Raw genomic sequence first — 21,368 nt, 5'->3', positions numbered from 1 at the left:
GGCTCACCCCTGTCACCCCAGCACTTTGGGAGGCTGAGGTGGAGTTCGAGACCAGCCTGGGGAACATAGCAAGACCCCATCTCTACAAAAAAAATAGAAAAATTAGCCGGGCGTGGTGGCACCTGCCTGTCATCCCAGCTACTTGGGAGGCTGAGGCAGGAGGATCTCTTGAGCCCAGGAGTTCAAGGCTGCGGTGAGCTATGATTGTGCCTCTGCACTCCAGCCTGGGCGACAGAGTGAGATCTTATCTCAAAAAATAAAGAAAGAATTAAAAACAAAAAAAGTATAAATCAGAGAAGCCAGACACAAAAGGCCATCTATAGGACTCCAGTGACAGGAAATGTCCAGAACATGAACACCCACAGAGACAGAAAGCACATTGAGGGCTGCCAGGGGCAGGGGGAGGGGGAGTGGAAAGTGATTGTTAATGGGGATGGGGTTTCCTTTTGGGGAGATGGAAATGTTCTGGAACTAGAGGTGATGGTTGTACAGCACTGTGAGTGCACTAAATGCCACTGAATTGAACACTTTAATTTTATGTAATTTTATGTTATATAAATTTTGCCACACATAAAAAAGTGTACGTAGGGCTATGTTCCTACTGTGCTCTGAAGCCTCCCATGGCTCCCCATTGCCCCAGGACAAAATCCACACTCCTCCCCCAGCCCAGGAGCCCCTTTGTGGTCCCACCCCAGAAACCCCCCTGCCCTGTTTCTCTCTCTCTCTCTCCTCTCTGATAGCTGCAACTCCTCCAACAGCCAAGTTTATTCTCACCTCAGGGCCTTTGCACATGCCATTCCCTCTACCCAGCATGCTCTCATTCATCTTTTAGGTCTCCAGTGAAGCCTCACCTCCCAGACCCCCATTGTCACCTTCAAATCACAGACTGCAGTTTATCATTTCGTTATGGTTTTAGATGTCGGCTGGAAAATTCTACCAGGAAGAAGCAGTTAAGTACTCCTCAAATGTGAATGAATGAGTGAATGAATGAATGAATGGGTGAACAGACAGACGGATGAAGGCGACAGAGGCTCTGCCAGGGAAATGCTGGAGGGATATTCACCATAGCCTTGAAATAACAGCCCTGGGAGGAAGCGATGCTTATTCACGCATTTGACACAGGAAGAAACTGTCTGGGTTCAAATCGGATGCTTTTTTCTCCTAAGACTGCAGCTGCCTCCGAAACAAAGACCGACAATTGCTGCCAGCACGTGCTTTGGCATTTTTACTTCCTTTAAACATTCTTCAGTGGATTTTCCTTTCAAACTGCTTAGGCATGTGTTCTCGGTGCAATGAGGCACATGGCTGGCGGGGTGGGGGAGACCCCACCCATTTCCCCATGAGGTGGATGGCTTGGAGCAAAGCCATCTTCTTTGTGCTCGAACACAGGCCAACATTCCCATATTTGGGGGTTTGTCTACGTTTTACACAGTTTTTACAAAATCACACCATGCTTTGCAACTGGATTTTCTCTTCCAGGGTCTGGCTAATTTCTTAAAAGCTCAGTCATATTTCAGATCTGAAGGCCTTTAACATATCCCTGTCTTTGCTTTGTTCCCAAGATTCTGCCTGTGCAGTCAGGGCTCCAGATGCAACTGTGGACGCAACTTATGTCTGGGTTTTGGCCTCAATGGGTTTGCCTTTGATCTCAGTAGGTTCAGTGGGCAGAGGAACATAAGCTGCTATTTATTTATTAGTTTAAATTTTTTATTATTATTATTTTTTTTTAGAGACAGGGTCTTGCTCTGTTGCCTAGGCTAGAGTGCAGTGGTGTTATCATAGCTCATTGCAGCCTTGAACTCCTGGGCTCAAGCGATCCTCCTGCCTCAGCCTCTTGAGTAGCTGGGACCACAGGTGCAACTATAGGCGCGCGCCACCATGCCTAATTTTTTATTATTTTTTAGGGACACGTTCTATCTATGTTGTCCAGGCTGGTCTCAAACTCTTGGCTTCAAATGACCCACCCACCTCAGTTGCTGGGATTACAGGTGTGAGTCACTGCACCCGCTATAACTTTGCCAATATTAAAAACATTGGCCCAGATTGGTTTGCAAAATGGCTGGAGTATGGTGCAGCTGCTTTGCAAAACAGCTTGGCGGTTCCTCAAAAGGGTAAACAGTTACCCTATGATCCAGCAATTGCACTCCTGAGTATAGATCCAAAAGAATTGAAAACAAGTATTCAAACCAAAACTTGTACATCCATGTTCAAAGCAGCACTATTCACAATAGCAAAAAGGTGGAAACAACCCAAGTGTCCATCAACAGATGAATGGATTTTTTTTTATTCACTCCTAATTTGCAAATGAGGAAACTGAGGCTCAGAGAGGCGGATCACCTGCCATAGGCCACATGGCACGGTGAGGACATGTTACGACTAAGGATTCAAATACTCAAGGTTTGCTTTGCTCCCAGCAAAAGTAAAGTTATCACAATGTGGAAGCTGAAATCTTGCAGTTGAAACTCCCTTTCCTCACATTTAGACCAGGAGTCCAGCCTGGGGAATCAAGAAAAGTTCAGCTCGCGAGGTCCCCCTTCTGGGATCTGAAGGAAGCAGCTGGTGCCAGAGTCATGGAGCTGCAATTCCTGAGAATGTCAAAGTTCTTGGGACCATGGGCTTGGTGAGAAATGGAAACCATGTGTGTGTAGACAAGTGCATGTGTGCACATGAGTGTGCATGTGTGCGTGTGTAGGTCTCTGTGCGCACACGTGTGTACATGTGTCTGTGTGCACGTATGCATGTATCTTTGTGCACGTATGCATAGGTGTGTGCACATACGCCTGAGTGTGCATGCACTTATGTGTATGCACATGTGGTTTGCATGGGGTGCATGCATGTGCACACACACGTGTGTTACATGGGGAGCTTCTAAGCCAGATGAGAACAACTGGAAATCCTGGTGTTTAGAATTGGAGCTCTCGGCCGGGCACCCTGGCCCGTGCTTGTAATCCCAGCACTCTGGGAGGCTGAGGTGGGAGGATCGCTTGAAGTCAGGAGTTCCAGACCATCCTGAGCAAGAGCAAGACCCCCGTCTCTACTAAAAATAGAAAAATTAGCAAGGCATGGTGGTGTGCACCTGTAGTCCCAGCTACTCAAGAGGCTGAGGCAGGAGAATCTCTTGAGCCCAGCAGTTCGAGGTTGCTGTGAAGTAGACTGACGCCACCGTAGCCCGGGTGACAGGGCAAGAACTCCTGGCCTCAAGTGATCTTCCTGGCTTGGCCTCCCAAAGCGCTGGGATTACAGATGTGAGCAGTGCACCTGGCCCCTCTATTTTTAGATGAGATACTACCCAATTCATGAATTGCAAATAAAAGCCAAGGAAATCATTGAACTGAATTTGTTGAAATGTTGTCTTTTGACGGTACGTTGGCAAGAGCCACCTCATGCTTTACCATCTAATGTTCCAGATGAGGGAAACCAAGTCCCAGAGGGGAAGAAGCTTGCTCAAGGTCACCCACTGTTGTGCCCCAAGCTGGGCCTTGGTGGCCTGGACCTGTCTCTCTGCTCCAAAGCTGGGTCCCACCCATGAGGCTGAGACTTCAGACATTTTACAATGTACTTGGTCATTGTCCTTTCATCAAACATTGATTCAGTGTTGGGGACTTACAGGTAAGATCCAGGCCCCACCGGCTGAGACAAAGGTGGATGTGGACACCCCCAGCCCAGGGTGGCCAGGGAGAGACCTGGGGAAGCCAGAGGGGGAGCTGGGCATCTTTCTAGGGAGAGTAGGAGGGCTGCCTGGATGAGGGGGCATGGGAGGAGGTACCTTGATTGAAAGGAGGTCTACATGCATAGTGGGGCATGGGGGGCATCACCCTCACCAACAGCGAGCTGGGCAGCTAGAAGCCCCCTCAGCACTTGACACTCAGGCATAGGAATGGGTACTTGACTCCCGGGCTCCATTTTAAGTCCCAATGCTGAGCTAGAAAGGTTGCTGCCTGCTGCAGCAAGGTGCCAGGCCATACCCAGATGGGGAAACTGAAGCTCTGGCAGGCTCCCTGATTTTGAAAGAGGGCTTTGAAGGACGGAAGGGCATCCGACTGACTCACTGTGCAGCCTGGTACCCAGCTCTTCCTCTTTCTGTTTTCCTGTCTGTACAATGGGGCTCGACAGCTGGCAGTTGGGCAGAAATTTGGCACTGGCCCCAGCACTGACTTATCATCCCCGGTTTCTCCCTGCCACCAGCCCCTAACCCCCCAAACACACGGTGGAAGGACAGAGTACCCCTGTCCCCTGGACCCTCTGTCTCTGCTCCTCTGTAGGATGGGGCAGTGTTGGGGGGGGCGGCCCCATCCTTGAGCTGGCTTGCGGGGGTGAACAGGGGAGCCAGGGAGTGGTTTGGGAATCCCCACAGGCCACGCTCACCTCACGGGGGTGGGGGTAGGGGGAAACTGGGGCCCAGAGAGCGGGATGTGGAAGGACCAGTCACAGTAACAAGACCGGTCGCTCTGAACCCTGGGCTGCACTTCACTGGAGGAAATGGAGGCCCAGTGGGTCCCACTGCCTGGCCACAACAGGGAGGGTCGGCTGTGGCATCCCTGCTGCTGGTGCATCTCTGGCCCTCACGCCCCCACCCCTACTGTGGGTGGGCATCTGGGCAGTATTTGGACAGAGGGGGAGATCGAGGCCTTGATGGCCCCCCTCCTGGGGAACACCCACAGCCAGGGCAGGCTCCCGGGCTGTCAAGGTGGGGAGCGGGGTTAGGGCAGGGGTGACAGGGTCAGATGGGGGGATCTGGAGGGGACAGGGATGGGTGGTGGCCCGGTCCATGTCCTGAGGGGTCAGGGGCCAAGTGGGGTGCAGCTGGCAGCAGAGCCCACCCTGAGGGTACACGAGAACAGCTGTGCTTACCCTCGTCAGCAACCCCCATGTGACCCCAAGGGAGGGCAGCTGGGGAATCCAGGCACCAACAAGGTCGTCCCCAGTCAGATCACACACGGACAATGTAGGGGAAACCCTTGGTCCCAAAGATGCCATTTCATGGGCTTTACCCACAAAGATGCCTGTTCTAGGATGTAGGGGCCAAAGTTTGGGGACAACTCAAATGGCTAGGGATGGGGAACTTGTGAGGTGAATGACATCATATATATATAAGTATATATGTAAATTTATTTCAGAAATTTTTTAAGTGAAAGAAAGCAAAGGGCAGAATAGAACGTGCAGCAAAGTATAATTTACATTTTAAGGATTCTATATAAATTGTGCTCGTATTTACAATCGTCTGTGCGTGGAAGGGGACCCAAGACCTGCTCTTTCCCCACGGGCCATGGAGACTGCTGCGATCGCCTGTGGCATGAAGAAGCCAGTCCCAAGCGGCGCGCCACACAGGAGGGGGAGGGGAAACCTGTGTGCTTTGTTTTGCACACATCTGGGTTGGGGTTTGTTTCTTTCACCTTTTACAATGAACATGTGCGCACATGTTGCGTGAACGTGCACGTGGGAGCATCTGTACACGTGCACGCAGCCACAGCAAAGACACCTTGCTTCTGCCACTGGAGCTTCCCGGCAGTACCCTCTGCCTCTCACTGGGGGCTGCTGAGGGGAGGAGGGAGGCTGAGAGAGGCATATTGTGGTTCCAGTCAGCACTAAATGACAAAGTAGCAGGGGAAATTTTACCTTCCAAATGGGAGAAATCCTTCCCAGTTTGCAGAAGAGAAACTGAGGCCTGCGGTCCAGTGGCCTGCCTGGGGTCAAAGCCAGGACGGGCGTTGTGGGCTGGAGACCCCAGCCTCCTGTCCCAAGTGGCCTCGTCAGCCCCAGGGCGGTATGAGGAGCTGGGGTGCCGCTGCCAGACAGCAAATGCCTGTCGGCTGCTCACTCGCCACGGGGTGGGGTCGATGCAGTTCCAGACGACTTTCTCAGGAGTGGCACTGAAGCTGGTGGCCAGACACCACTAAGAAAGTAAATGTGTTAAGAGTCTTAGCTGGCAACAGGGCCCTTGCCACTCCTGAGTGCCCTCCAGGATGCTGCGGGGAGAAGCGAGGCTGGGGTCCTGTGTCAGCTTCCTGAGGGGCCCTGTGGAGTCTCTCGCGCGCTAACCCGGCCACTGGACTGTCCTGAATGCAGACTCACATGCCCTGGGAACCCGGGCACAGCGCCCAGCCTCCTACCTGCAGCCCGGCCCCTCCCCTTCACACTTGGGTGGGTGAGGATCCACAGGTCCCACAGGTGCGGGCTCATTCCCCGCTGTGCCCTCTGCACCCTTCACCACACGAAGACCAAGGGGCTGCCGGCGGAGGAGTCCCAGGCAGGCTGGGCAGCACCTGGGAACAGCAGGGAGCTTTGACGATGCCTGGGAAGCTGCTCCTCAGGCAGGGGAGGCCCAGGCGGGCTGTGGCCTTACTCTGGCAGCTGGAACCCCAGCCCTAGGATGGGGTAAGGCCTGGGGGGACATGGGCAGGGGGCAGGGCTCCTTCTTCCTTCCCACCTTCTCAAAGGCAGGTTTCTGACTCAGTGGTACTGTTCTTCTTCCCCAAAAACAGAAACTGCCCTCCTCACCGTGCTAGGCTCTGATCGCTGCCTGCTGTCTGGCATCCTCTGGGCCTTCCCAGTGATGCAGGGACTGGGGTGCGCCAGGCAGGAGAGGCATGCCCCGGGAGGCCGCACGTCTGCACTACCCCCTACATGCGCTCAACTGGTCTGATGTTAAAAAGCACATCAAAGGAGACCATGGAAAATTGTGTTTCCTCTACATTTATTGCAACTGCTAAATGATTAACAACACTCACAACTTCTTAGATTTATAAAACAAAACTTCCATTTTGTAACATCACAAATGTCTTCTAGGTTTTACCAGGGACCAAAAACACTAAGATTCTCTAAGTGATTTCCAGTGATGGAAACAAGCCAGAGACAGTAAGCACCCAAAGTGGTGAGTTAGCACTTTCCGGATGCCTGTCGTCCTCATGGAAGAGACCCTGGAACTAGAACGACAGAAAAGATGCTGTGACTTTGACAAGGCTGTGCCACTACACATCATGCTTGCACGCAACATCTCTGCACGGCGGCCTTTGCGGGCAGCAAGCACAGTCTTGGTTAAGAGAGATGGGGGAGGAGGACACGGAGGGCCAGCAGCATCTCGTCCCCAGCCAACAGCTGGAAGAAGGGTGCACTGCCCGCCCCCCCCCCGCCCCCCGCTCTGGCTCCCAGGAACACCTTCACTGCCTTGACATTGCATCCACAGGAAAGGCATCCTCTGAGGGCTTACAGGACTTTCTAGGCTCAAGAAGTAGGTGTTCCCTTTGATACCTGCCACTGGCTCCCAGAAACCATGTCAGCTTAAACCGGGACGTCCCCAGGAGGAATGGCAGGAGGCTGTGCGGGTCAGTGCCCACACATCAGGAATTCCTAAAGTACTTGGCTTTTTCATAAATAGAAGTGGAGAAAGTCAAGAATAAGCATGACGGGACAAGGCGCACACAGCACTCGGAGCTGTGCTATAGCGGAAGAGCTTGATCCTCCCACTGGTGGTATGTGCACCTCACTCAGTTCTACCCATTCGCCTGACCCACAGCCAACATGGAAGCTGTTGGAAGGGCTGGGAAAGAAAGATGAACCCCTTTACCTGTGGCTCCCCCCGAACCATTTTCACCCCAGACCACCAGAGGCTAGCTCGTTTGAGAGTCGGGTTGCAAACCCCAGACCCATCCGCAGTGCCGGCAAACGCCAGCACCTCCCAGGGCCATCAAGATCTTCTGGTTGCCAAAGCAATAGAAGAGACCAGAAGCGAGCAGAGCCTCGGGGGCTGTGGCGCTGGGCAGGGTCGGGGGTCAGACAGACCAGAGAGAACCCGAGGAGCTGGGATGACTGGCCTGAGAGGTCTGCGGCTTAAAGCAAGCAAGGATTTCTTCACAGCCAACAAAAGTGGCTCTTCCCACTCAGTTCTGTGGCTGACACCCTACCCCCTTGCTGTGTCCCCCAACACTGGAGTGTCAGCAGGATCCCAAGTCTTCTAGTTTTAGCAGGTATTTAAAACTTCAACACTGCTGCTTTATGAAGAAGGGATGAGATTCCCACAGCCTGAGAATTTCACATGTAGTTACAAGCAGTGGGGCTCTGGGGACTGTGGAAGGCAGCAGCAATCACATGCCTTGAAATAGCGGGCAGCTGCAGAGCCCACCCCAAGAGGAGCCTTTCTCTTCTTCACAAAGGCTGCAATGACACAAGTCTTTACATGGCCACACGTGCAGAAAATGAAGAGTCTTGGAGGGTTTACAACCCCCACCTCTTTGTAGGGAGACTCCATATGTGGTTTTTTAAAAAAACTCATTGTAGTTTGCTTACATTGTGGATTCTAAAGAGGCATAAATTTGAGGAAAGTTTAATTTGTTGAACGATTACTCCCACTGAATACACCTCTACTATACTGTTGCTAAGATTTCATCAAGTCTCTCAGGACGTATTGAAGAGATGAGACACCGTTCACACGTTCATCCAGTCAAGTATCTCTGACCGTTCAGAGTGCTTCGGAGCTCTGGTGCCAGAGTGCAGACTTGGCACTTATTGATGTCTCCCCCCCGCAAGCTCTGGGGAACAACAGGCAAACACCATCTGTAAGCGTTTCCGCACTATGCTCGCTAACAGCACTTCTGGAGAGCAACGGCCCTCAGACTGGAAAATCGGCCAGAGGAGCTGGTCCTCGGCACTTACAGGCCAAGGTCCCTGTCAGGGCAGCACCACCTTCTGAAGAGGACCCAAGACAGACCTGGAGGGATTTGCTGCTAAAAGCATTTGGAAGAGAGAGGAGAGGCAAAAGCATATTGAAAATGGTGCATTCTTTTTCTTTCTTTTTTTTTTATTTCAGCATATTATGGGGGTACAAATGTTTAGGTTACGTATATTGCCCTTGCCCCTCCGGTGCGTTCTTTTTCTTTAAGAGAAAGAAAAGCCAGCAAAACCTGGGCCCCAGAGACCGCAGAGATGTTTGTTTTCATGTACACACCAAACCGTACTTGGGCACTGGCTCCAGGCAGGTCCAGACGGGGAGGACATTTTAAGGGTAATTGCTGCTTCAAGGCTTATCTTTCTCACCAGTGATTTTGATCTATTCAGGAAGAGAACAACTCTTCAAAACTGTGAGAAGGGCAACTAAAAAAGAGTAGAAAGATGAGGATATAGGCCTGGGGCCCTTCACAATGAAAAGGACTTGAAGACCCTCAGAAAGGTGGGCAGCCAACTGCCGTCCTTTGTAGCAGTGGCTTCCGTGTCCACCCTCATGCTGGCACAGATGGCAAGCCCACTCTTGACTAGGGAATGGTCTGTTTGGCCATCCTATGTAAGAGAAAACTCGAGCAAGAGAGGAGTCAGGTAAAGAGGCTGCTGCCGGGGCAGGCTGGGCAGCTGGCACAGATGCGCCCGGCTAGCGGGAGGCTCGCTCCTTCAGTGATCCTGGAAGGTGAGAAGTGGGACACATCCACAGCCAAAGACCCTTCTGTTTCCCTCACAAAATTTTGTGATTGTTTTTTTGGGTAGTGTTTTGACATTTGTTTTTAGGGGAGTGCTCATGCGTGGGCTTGTGAACATACCTATTTGTTGGCCCGTTTGTGCCTGTACATCTGCATCATCCTCTGCCGGAACACGTCGAACGTGTCTTCTTTGTGCTCCTGCCCATCGGCACCCAACCCCTCCCCTTCCGAGGCGGTCCCCCTAAGGAGCAAAATGGACAGTCAGTTGTGAACCTGAGTGCAGGGCCTGGCACATCGTGAGATGCAGGTACTCGGGACACACAACACAGACATCCGAGAAAGGGAACATCAAGACGGGATTCACATGGAAAACAAGGGGTACTCACCGCGGAGAAGCACTGGCTTTCTGAGGGGTGCCCAGGAAGCCATGATCACAGCAGAATGCCTCACCCGTAAGGGCTAAGTTCAGTTTTAATGACATGCCTGCTGGATGCTACTAATAGGGTTTCATCAACTCCGGGCCTGTGATCCCTACCCTGGCCGCCTGCTTATGGATTCCTGGAAAAGCGAAAGTGGTTCTAAGCTAAAACTACCCAGAAATACCACTGGCTTTTATGACGATGATAAACGGCCGAAATGACCAGGGCCAAGAAGCTGGTTAAATGGTCTACCCAAGTGCAGAAAGGAGCCGTGTAAACACCTGCGTATGTAAACGACCAGCTTCTCATCTGAAGACTCCTTTTGCTAAAAAAACAACCTAATTGCCAGCTTTAAGCCATCTTCAATGTGAGGGGAACCAAGACTCAGGCAGCAGGTCAAAGGACAGGCCAGAACCCGCCCGCCCAGGCCACAAATGCCTGCTGCGTACACGCTGACAGGCTCCCGGATGCCTTTCCCGAGGGAGCCCAGGCCGTGGCCCTCCTTCCAGCCCATCTTCTGCAGCATCTGGAAGCCCAGGTTCTTGTCAGTCAGCTTCTGCTGGGTGAAGTCAAAGTCCTTGGGTTTCTGCGGAGAGAGGAGAGTCCGGGCACACGCGCCGCAGAGAAGTGCCTGGAGCAAGGGTCTGTCCTGGCATGCACCTGGACAAGACCCCGGCAAATGCCCTCCTTACTTCCCAGATGCTCAGGATCAAGCTTTGGTTATTTCCCTAGTTCCCTGAAACATCCCCGGGTCGGGGGGCACTTCTCAAGGTCAGAGGCCCCCAGCCTGAGGTTCACCCCTAAGGCTGGAACTTGATGACTGGCTCTTGGTCCTGCCTCTCAGGTACACTACAGCCCTGCACTAAGACTGTGAGAAAAACTGGGTATGGGACTGGCAGGTCCTGGGGCCAGGGGAGTCAGTAGGAAGATCCCTGAGTGGAGACTGGATAAAGAAGGATGGCCCTATGACAATCCGAGGGTACAGCCCAGGGCAGGGGACACCAGGGCACAGGCCTGGAGGTAGTATAGCAGAGGGGCCAGACAGATGGTAGGTGAGAATTAGTTGGTAGAACCCTTCCTGAGCCTTTATTCATTGCTTCATCCACTCCCTGGCTGCCTTCCATGTCTGTCTGTCTGTTCCAGAACTGGGTTCTACTTGGTTGCTGGGGTCCGTGTCTAGCGCAGAGCAGACCTTGATGAGGCTGGTGTGGCTGAGAAGGGGCCTTGAGGTGGTGGGGAAGCTCAGCACCCTCTGGAGGTGGAGCCTGCACAGCTCTAGTAGAAGGACTATCCATTCACTTATAAATGTATATGAGCACCCCCAACCCCATGTGAGGGAACCTAGCTGGGCAGCCCAGCACCCCGCCCTGTGTTTCTTTCTTTTTCTGGCTCCTCAGGAAGTTTCTCTCTTTCTTTCTCTGTAGAGATGGGGTCTTGCTATGTTGCCCAGGCTGGTCTCGAATTCCTAGGCTAAAACGATCCTCCTGCCTCAGCCTCCTGAGTAGCTGGGATTACAGGTGCACACTACCATGCTGGCTTTTGATATTTTTCTTTGAGACATTAACTAAACTACCTGGGGAGACTGAGAGAGCCTCACATGCTTGTTAGTGTGAGGGAGGGAGGCACTGAGGAGGATCAAGCAAGGCAGCCGATGCTGGGGGTCTGAGCAGGGGACAAGTGTGGGCACAACTAGGAGAGGGCTGGATGACCCTGTGTGCAGGAACTAGGGGGAGGAGGATGTGCTGAGCGCTGTGAGCTCAGGGCCTGGGGCAGCCTGCCCTTACCAACTCAGCGACCTGCCCCATCATGTCCTGCAGGCCTCATGAGGCATGATTCAAGCAAAGGACAAGCCTCCCTCCACCTGCATTGAGATGCCCAGGAAACAGCTTCCCCAACACCAAGGGCACATGGGGGAGGCACTCTGGAGACAAAGGAGCTCAGAGGAGGCAAGGCAGAAAAGGCTGGGCCTGGGGGGCCCAGCACCCACCCTTGAGCATGGGACAACAGGGAGAAGGGAGGTGAGCAAAGGGAAGTGAGCACAGGAACTCATGACAGAGGGAGGGAAGAGGGAGTGAGTGCTCCCATGAGGAGGGTCTGGGCCCCAGGGTTTGCTGGAGCCTCAGTGTCCTCACCCTGGAAGGGGACAAAACAACCTGGAAAGATGCTGAGAGTTCACTGACATGAAGTGAGATGTTAGGGCTCAGAAATCGATACCCCAAAATACAGTGCTTTAACATGTGGGACTCAAGAAGCAGCCTCAAGTTCCCTCTGACACCCACCTCCTGCCTCTCCCCAGGCATGGGGGAGGCTTCTCTCTGAAATTCCCTTGGCTACCTAGAAACCGAATGTAATCGCCTTCAAGTCCTTCCCTGGAATTTCCTTAACCAGAGATTAAAACTCACATCACAGAGGTGGCGGCTGAACATTAACCACCACATCCAGAACTGGCGGTGGCTGCTCTCCCATCCCATTCAATTCTCAGAGAGAATGGTTTATAAGACATTTGCCTCCAGGGTCCGTTCACCTCTCCTAAAATCATTTGCTTCCCCTCTGCAATTGTCCACAGGCCCCACCTGCCCTCTCCCCTATGAAAAGGATAGTTTAGCTTCAACCTTTTGAGTTTTCATATTGTTTTATTATTTTCTTTTTTATAAAATATACGACTCAATTCATATTGTTTTATGTGGCTTCTATGCTTATGCAGGTTAATAATTTTTTTCCTGTTAACCTACTGTCAATTCATTTTGACAGACTTAGACTCTAAGCTTCAGAGAAGAGAAATTCCCTTTGCCCCTTCAGAGGTGTCCAAGGTATAAAGCAGCTGTGTGTACGTATGAATCTCCGTGTACATGTGCATCTGTGTGCATGCACCTGTGCGTACATGTGCAGCTGTGTGTATGCATCTGTGTGTATCTGTGTGTCTGCATCTCTGTGTGTACGTGTGCATCTGTGTGTACTTGCATGAATTATTCAACACAGGCAGCCCCTTCCAAATGGCATGTGGTGGGCTTGCCAAGGTGGTATGGGCAGAAGTCTCTCTGCAGGATGGCCAAGGAGGGGAGGCAGACAGCAATGCAAAGACATCTTGGCAGGCCAGGGGAACACCAGACAGGAGCTGCTGCAATGGGAGGCCCCTTACCAACAGAAGTGGCCTGGAGAACAGAGGAGGCAGAACCCGCGAACTGAGATGAAAAATGGCGATCTGTCAGGCCCTCCTGGGAGATACCCACAGCCTGGGCCCTGGGATGGAGGGTGGGGAAGGCAGGGGAATGGCTGGCCATCGGGGGCCAGGGGTCCCCAAACAGCAGGCCTGTACCCCTTCCCCTTCAGGAAGGCTGCTTGGGGATATAGTGGGAGGAACATGGGCCGGCTTGGCCTGGAAGGATTTTTGTGAACGTTTGATTTGTGTTTAACAATATTGATGTCTGGCTTCCTGGACAGCTGGAGGAAAGCAGTGCCCCACGTGTCAGGGTGAGGTGTATACAGAGGAGAGCTGCAGCCACCACGGCCTCCTTCCTACCTGCAGTCCCCTTGCAAAACAGGACAGGTGCAGAGCCCCAAGGAAAGAACAGTGTTTGTAGGACACCAGCCAGGAACTGGGTTAAGTTTAATCTCACAGTACCTCCTACCTGAAGGGTAGGTGTGGCACCCCACTTTACACACTAAAACCTGTGGCTCAGGAGTTACATGCCAAGCTTATAAAACTGCTAGGCGGCAAGGCTGAGCTTGAATCCATTTGTGACTGACTCCAAGGCCCAGCTGCCCCCTCACCTGGCTATGCCCTTACCCAGGCTACACAAAAGAGTACTGGGTGCTGGCTCAGCTTAAACCCAGCACACCAGTCAAGACCATAAGCTTTTGACTCAGGAAGGTCACTCCTACCTGCTGTAATTGGGGTCAGACTGACCTCTTCTGAGGGGCACTTGGAAGGGGTCTGAAACACCACAGCACTGCCTAATACCAGCAGAGAAACCTCTCCTGGCTTCCCATCCTTCTCCCTGACCACTAAGGACCTGCAAAGTCTTTCTACATGTGTCCCAGGTAACCTTGCCCAGCCTCAACTGGCCCACTACCCACCAATGTATGCCCCTGTTCATCTGGAGTGCACCTGTCCCCTTCCGATTACCTACCCCCATGTCAGCAAACTGTAGCTCTGTCCTCCTAACTGCCCAGGCTGATGACCCTGGGGCTACCTGGACTCTTGGTCCTCACTCTTCTACACTCAGCCCACCAGTGAGTTCCACAGACTTCACCTTCAGCCCTTCTCGTTGCCTTCCCATGCCCTGGTCCAACTGCCCTAAGTCTGAGCCTTCTCCTGGTCCCCTGCTCTGCTTGGACCCCACCCCACAGGCTGCTCTCCACCAGAGTGGCCACATCTTCTGCCCAAACCCCTGCCATGGGTCCCTGAGGACCTCCCTAGGAGACGGGGCTGACTTCTGTCTAGTCCCTCCAATTCCATTCTTGTCACAAAGGCCTCTTGCTGTCCCGGGCCTCTGCCCAGGCCATGCCTTCCCCAGGTCCCCATACAGCTCCTTCTCACCTCTTCCAGGCCTGTGTCAACATCACTTGCCAGGGAGACCTTCCTTGACCTCAGCGGCACCCCCACCCCACCTCTTCCCCCCTCCCCTTGCTTTGCTTCTTTTTGCCCACAGCACCCCCATGACTGAGTCACACCCTTTTCTTCTCGCTGTCAGCCCTGCTCACTGCTGCCTCCTGGTGGGCAGCTGGGGCCTGGCGCGCAGGAGGTGCTGATGGATGAATGAACACACACCATGCTCTGCTTGCTAGGAGATTAGTGCACTCCCTTAACCACAATTAGAGGCCACTAAGCTTGAACTTCTTAATGGCCAAGACATTACCTTGTTCATCTCTCAAACCCCACTGCACACATCAGTCCACAATTTTGTGTTTAATGGACTATTCACTACCCTCCTATGTTCTGGACAAGGGCCAAACAATTTTAAAAAGTCCCCTGAGGGAAAAGTCTCTGTTTGTTGCGTTTTGTACATTAAATCTCAGTTTGAAATACAAGTATAGCTTAATCATAAACTGCAGCATCCTTTAAAACTCCAACAAATTCTGACCAACTATATCCTGAGTGAGGGCTTACAAATGATTAAGCTCACCTTCTTTTTGGACATGGGACGACCCCGAGGCCTGTCATAAGCGATTCGAACTGGTTCATGGACTGGAAGACAAAAGAAAGGTATACGCATACAGACACACATTCCCCAGATTACTCAGAGAGAGACTGGAGGTGCTGCAGAGTTGTGGCTAACAGTCTCTCTGATGGCAGAAGGTGCCCTGCGCCTGCACAGCAGCCACTGGCCATGGCTCCTCTCATGAATGGCTGTGACCCACGGAGCAAGCAGAGAGGCTAGACATGCCCAGACTAGGTAGCTTGGGCCATGGTGAAGGGCTCACTGAGGTGTGCCTTGCTTTGGGAAAGCCCATCCAAACCTAAGACTTGCCACATTTATAACAAACGACCCGGCCGGGCAAGGTGGCTCATGCCTGTAATCCCAGCACTCTGGGAGGTCGAGGCAGGAGGATCACTCGAGGTCAGGAGTTCGAGACCAGCCTGAGCAAGAGTGAGACCCCGTCTCTACTAAAAAATAGAAAGAAATTAACCGGACAACTAAAAATATATAGAAAAAGTTAGCCGGGCATGGTGGCACATGCCTGTAGTCCCAGCTACTTGGGAGGCTGAGGCAGTAGGATCGGTTGAGCCCAGGAGTTTGAGGTTGCTGTGAGCTAGGCTGACGCCACAGCACTCTAGCCCAGGCAACAAAGTGACACTCTGTCTCAAAAAAAAAAAAATATATATATATATACATATATATAAAACAAAGGACCCAATACATGGATTAATTTCCATGACCACAAGAATATATTTTGTTTCAACAAATGAACTACTTACAATGCCTCACCCTCCTAGTTTACCTGCAGCTAATTCACTGGGAAAGAATTAAAGTCCATCCAGATCTTTCTTTTTGTTTTATTTTTTTGAGACAGGGTCTCACTCTGTCGTCCAGGCTAGAGAGCAGTAGTGTCATCATAGCTCACTGCAGCCTCAAACTCCTGGGCTCAAAGGATCCTCTTGCCTCAGCCTCCCAAATAGCTAGGACTTTAGGTGCCACCACCCCTGGCTAATTTTTCTAATTTTTATAGAGATGTGGTCTTGCTATGTTGCTCAGGCTGGCGAAGTTTCTCATAAAAAAACCATGCTTCCCATACAGAGTACTGAATCACATTATTATTATTTTTTTGTTTTGATGAAGGGGGAGATCAGCAGGGCTTGTTTTTGTCTCATCAACCACCCAATCAAAGAACTGAGAGCTTCCAACATAGAAATAAAGAAATCCACTTCCCCCTAAGGACATATGTGACAAGCACTTGATAAGCCATCTGCTGTTTACGAGAAGTTCTGAAGGATGGAAGGGTTACAGCAGAACGGTCAGCAATTCATTGCAGCCCCAAGGTTTCTAAACACCAATCCCGAGGACCACTCCAAAGCAGAAGAAACTATAAGGACACTGTTGCCTGTGAATATGAGCGTCTTAGTGACGGAGAACACACAGGTGACTATTTAATGCAGTCCTATCATGGGCACCGTTCACTCCAACAACTTCACACACAGGTTTGCAGCAGCAGCATATGAGAAGCACAGCCTGGGCCTGACCTTGTGGAGACACCTTGGTTGGACGGGGGGCACAAGGAGCAACCTGGGCCATGGCCAGCCCATCAAGAGGCTGCATGCGGTGCGATTCCACCACATTTTCTAGGAAAAGCAGAAACTCAGGCCTAGAAAACAGTCAGTGGTTGCCAGGGCTGGATGGGGGCAGGGGACTGCAAAGAGACAAGAGAAATTTTCTGAGAGTGGGCTTTAGCTCTGCTGGACTGGGAGGTTCCTGCTTATGCACATTTGCCAAAATGCCTCAGACTGGCCACTTGAAAAGGGTGCATTTCACTGCTGGTAAATTGTACCTTAAGAACGCTAATTCTTCCCATAGGAGAGCTGGGGATGGCCTCCATAGTCAAGGCAGGCAGAGCACAGAGCCCACAGGTCCCACTGACAGCTGCCTGCAACCACCCCCTGTGTCCCCCTACCTCACTGTCATGACATGAAGCAGGTGTCACTATCCTGAGCCTTCCAGAGGCTCAGAAGGCTGCCTGTCCCACAAGGTGGCGGCAGGAAACAGCTGAGATGACCCAGGTCTACCCACTCCAAGGTTAGGGCCTTCCGGAATCTGGGCAATAAGAGGAATGCCTAACAGCATGTGGAGACTACAGGCCACAGACTACCCAAGAAGCATCTCCTTAGAGCAACGATTTCAGACCAACTAGACACGTGAATCTTACACTGACATTTTGGAGTGGTGTGCAAAACTATTTTAGAACTATTTAAGATTAAGCTATAAGACCAGAGAACCCCATGCTGTGTTGGCCACTCTGGGGACACACCCACCCACAGACTCCTGGGGGTATGGTTCTTGGTTGGTGGGCCATGGAAAGTAGTGGAGGGATTTTGGGGAGGTATCATCCTACCAGAACACTGAGGTCACCTACAAGGCTGGTGGGTGTGATGAGAGGCAGGAAGGATAACCAGGGCCACAGGGTCAATCGTGTGGCTGAGCTAGGGCCAACAGCAGGTGCATTCTTCATCTGGTCAGGCCACGTCTCCACTACCTTCCATGGCCCACCAACCAAGAAGCTTGCTGGGGGTGGCTGTGCTGACAGGCGGGCACTCACCTTTTGGCTCCTGGATGAGACACACTCTCTTGGGAGCTGGAATCATGCCAACCTTCAATGACTTGCTGCTGATCCTCTTCCGGGGGAAGCAGGTGCCTGAGGAGGCCTGTGACAAGGCAGGCACTCCAGCTGGGTCGTCCTCGGCAGCCTCGCCGGGGAGGCCATCGGCCAGGGTGCTGCCCTTGAACTTGCCGGCCCCTCCGTGAACAGGGCCCTCCTCTGCCCCGTCTCCGTCATTGTCGTCGTCGTCCTCCTCAGGCATCACCTCTGGGCTCTCCAGCTCAACCTGCTGCTGAGGGGCCTCGTCCTCAAATTCTGCTTCCCCTTCCATGTGGTCTAAGGGGCTCTCCTGAGAATCTGCACTCTCGCCGCCGGCATGGAGGTTGAGTGGAGATGACGTGAAACAAATTGATGGGCACAGTTCAAACACTTTCTTCCGGTAGAATTTGAAAGCAGCACTATTTTGGTCATGGAGAAACCTGGGAAGTAGACAAAATACACTGATTAACCAGAGGGAATCTCTAAACATGGTTTTTTTGCTGAAACTGCCTGGGATGGCTCTAACGAGGCTGGGGGTGAAAGAGTAGAATGAATAACCTGATCTCTTTCTGTGCAGCTATGGTTTGATGGCACAGCTTCTCAACGAGATAGTATGTTTGAGGAGCAACTTAACAAGGAATTGGAACAGAAGAGGCCTAATTGCTTTTTTGGTGGAGAGAGGTGGAGGAACAAGGTATACAGGATAACCCGGGAACATGCTGGAACAGAGATCTGGCCTGGGCCCCACCTCACCCCTTCTGGTTACTTCACTGGCCTATGGGCCTCCATGTGCCCATTTTGATTCTCTGGTTCATTTTACACTCCCAAGTGTGAGACACATGGAGGCAGTGCACAGCTACTGCTGGAACTATAGCCCCGAGGAGCTGTGAGGTACCCCCAGAGGCATGCAAGGTAGCTCATTGCCTGCAGCTATATGAATGCGGCAATGAGGCCTCTCTGTCCCTCAGGAGTCTGGTGACCTCCTTGACTCCTAACCACAGCTGTGGGGCTGTGGTTGGTCTGAGAAACTAAAACTCTCCTGAAGGCACCCAAGTCCACCTGGACCAAGGGAAAGACAGCCCTTGTTCTTGGATAGAGCAACTCAACCTCATATAGGTGCCAATTCCTCCCTAATTAGCATATAAACATAATTATTTATTAGCAATAAAAGCAATTTTTTCTGGATTAGGACAAGATGATTCTGAAGTTTATTAAGAAAAATAAATATACATGAGTATTTGGGAAAACTCTGAATAAGACCAATAAGGAGTTCCAGCCCCACCAAATACTGCGAGGTGCCATAAAGCCTCTAGAGTTAAACAGCGTAGTGGTCCATAAGGCAGACCAAGAGAATGGAACAGAAACACCAGAAACACTGCATTTGATGAAGGTGGCTTCTTGAATCACTGCAAAAAAGGTGGTCTTTTGGGTGAATGGTATTGGAACAACTGGACAGCTTTTTAGAAAAATAAATGAGATCATGCCATACCTTCTGTACCCCAATAACCCTTACATAGACTATGGGTCTAAATGTACAAAGCAAAACCATACATGTTCTAGAAGAAAATATGTAAATCTCTTTATAAGCTGAGTTTGTGGAAATTCTAACTATTACTCAATATCCAGGTGCAATAAAAGAACAAAATGATGTGACTACATAAAATATTTCTGTACTGCAAAACACACCAAAAGCAAAGTGAAAGATAAATGACAAAGTAGAAGGAAATATAGGCAACCACGTCACAGATAAGAGCTCCTAAAAATCAAGAAAGAAAAAGTCCAAAAACCCAATAGAGAAAAGGTCAAAGATTATAAACTTCTGACTTCCAAAAGACATTGCTATAATGAGAAGTCACGGGCTGGGAGAAAATATAAATCACACATCTCTAAAGGACGAGAACATGTACTAAACTCTCAAAATTAATTAGTGAATAAATAAAAGACCCAATAATAAAACTGAGAAAGACCTGACTGTAGACAGTTCATTAAAGAAATACAGAAAGCACACAAACACATGCAAAGATGCTCAGCGCCATTAGACCTCAGAGAAACACAGATGAAGGCCACAGTGAGGATCCCTGTCCACCCCCCAAACATACACACTGGGATGGCTGCAGAGGACAGTGCTCAGCTCACACAGTCAGGTCCCAAATGCTCCATCATTTCCCATAAATGCTGAGAAATGTAAGTTTTCAACTATATTTTTAATTAGACTAAAGTACCACTCTCCAGCAAGTTGGGAATAGCACAAGGAGTCCAGAGGCCCCCAGCAGGGCTATGGCTCAGTAACAGGAACACATGGGCCCCTAGGCAGCCTCTCTCTGAGGGGGCACTTCTACGTCACCCTTGGGAAGAACCCCAGGGACAGAGCTGGCTCCCAGCCCCAGTTCTCTTGTCTACAGGCTACATGCTGACACCCCCCACTCATTGGAGGAGTGGAAAGGGCAAGGGTGTCCCCTCCCAGCATAAGGATGCCACGCCACCACTGTGTGGAAGTGCCTGTTGTCTGGACCTAGGCAAGGACCAATTATCACCACATGAGCAGCAAATCCTCATCTCTTTCTCTTCCTCTGGACAACTCTGACTGGGCCTTTGGATGCAGATGAAATGTCCCTCTAGGGAGGCTTTTCCTGATGCCCCAGATGAGGGCAGGTCCCCCCTGGTCCCTCAGAACAGACACTTCTTCCTCACAGCCCTGGCTCAGCTGAAGTGAAGCTGTGACTTATCCCTGGTGTCCTCCTGAGGCAGGAGTGCATGGGCCAGGCTGCCCTGCAGTCTCTCAGGACATGCCTGTGGGGTGAATACACTCAAATCAAAAGGGTGTGATGAGACCCAGGGGGTACGTACCACAGTTCAGGGTTATCGATGCTGTTTTCTATGCTGAATTGTTCTATCTCTGGTCCCACCTGAGCAACAAATCTGGCCAGTTTCTCTGCAGTCTCCACTGTTTTCATGTCAACTACAAAACATAAAGCATCCGTCATGCACCAATTCTGAGCTGCTGCTTCTTGCATGAATGTTGTGGGGCTGTGGAGACTGATTATAAAGATGGCCCTGAGTGTCTCCCCCCCTGCAGTCTCACCCAACACCATGTGACTCTGCAGCTCTGTCCAGCAAGAGGTGGACTCTGTTTGCCCCCTTGAATCAGGGCTGGCCGTGGAACTCGAACTGGCTATACAATGTGGTGGAAGTGCCAGTTGCCAGTTCAAAGCCTGGGCCTCAGTGGCCTCAAGCACCTCGACTGCCTTTTCCGGAGCCCCAACCCTGACCCTGACCGTCAGGTGAACAACCCTGGGGTGACTGCTGTGGGTGGAGACAGGCTCATGGCTCAGCCACCCCCATTACCTCAGCTGACAGACCCAGAGAACCTGCCACGGCCCACAGACACATGTGCGGCCCAGATCAGCAGATGCCCCTGCCGTCAGCAGGCTCAGAGCAGTACCAGACACCTCCTGTTTTAAGCCTCAGCTTGGAGTGGCTTGTGACACAGCAACAGCTAGAGAATGCAGCCACTGTGGAGATTTCTTTGCTGTCTCCATTCCCACGTAGTGCTGAGTGGGAAGGGCTGGTCAGAGGTCAGAGGGCAGGCCTACTGTACCGAGGGAAGGTAATGGCTAAGGTGACCAGGAGAAACGGAAGGGGTTAAGTCAGTTCAGAAGAAGTGGTGCAGGTCAACTAACCCTGAAGAGACCTTGGGGAAGAGGAGGTAGAACCTGAGAAATGTCAAGGGAGGCAAAGCCAAGGTGAGACATGG

General features: G+C 51.5%; 1 protein-coding gene across 6 annotated transcripts in view; it reads right to left on the bottom strand.

Annotated features, from left to right (window-relative positions):
• Nucleotides 1–6,677: 6,677 nt before the first annotated feature.
• The window catches only part of SUGP2 (SURP and G-patch domain containing 2), a 32,405-nt gene continuing 17,714 nt past the window's right edge, over nt 6,678–21,368 (bottom strand). For 2 of the 6 annotated variants that reach the window (XM_045551548.1, XM_045551567.1), the window contains exons 6-11: nt 20,462–20,573; nt 17,576–18,054; nt 14,950–15,011; nt 10,273–10,409; nt 9,525–9,645; nt 6,678–6,923 (exon numbers count right to left, since the gene is read on the bottom strand). In XM_045551548.1, coding sequence (XP_045407504.1) covers nt 9,525–9,645; nt 10,273–10,409; nt 14,950–15,011; nt 17,576–18,054; nt 20,462–20,573 — 911 coding nt within the window. In that variant the 3' untranslated portion in view covers nt 6,678–6,923. The other 4 variants (XM_045551541.1, XM_045551561.1, XM_045551553.1 and 1 more) reach the window with 3 other exon arrangements.

This window comes from Lemur catta, chromosome 1, assembly GCF_020740605.2.
Source record: "Lemur catta isolate mLemCat1 chromosome 1, mLemCat1.pri, whole genome shotgun sequence".
NCBI lineage: Eukaryota > Metazoa > Chordata > Mammalia > Primates > Lemuridae > Lemur > Lemur catta.
This window is presented reverse-complemented; position numbering and strand designations above follow the sequence as displayed.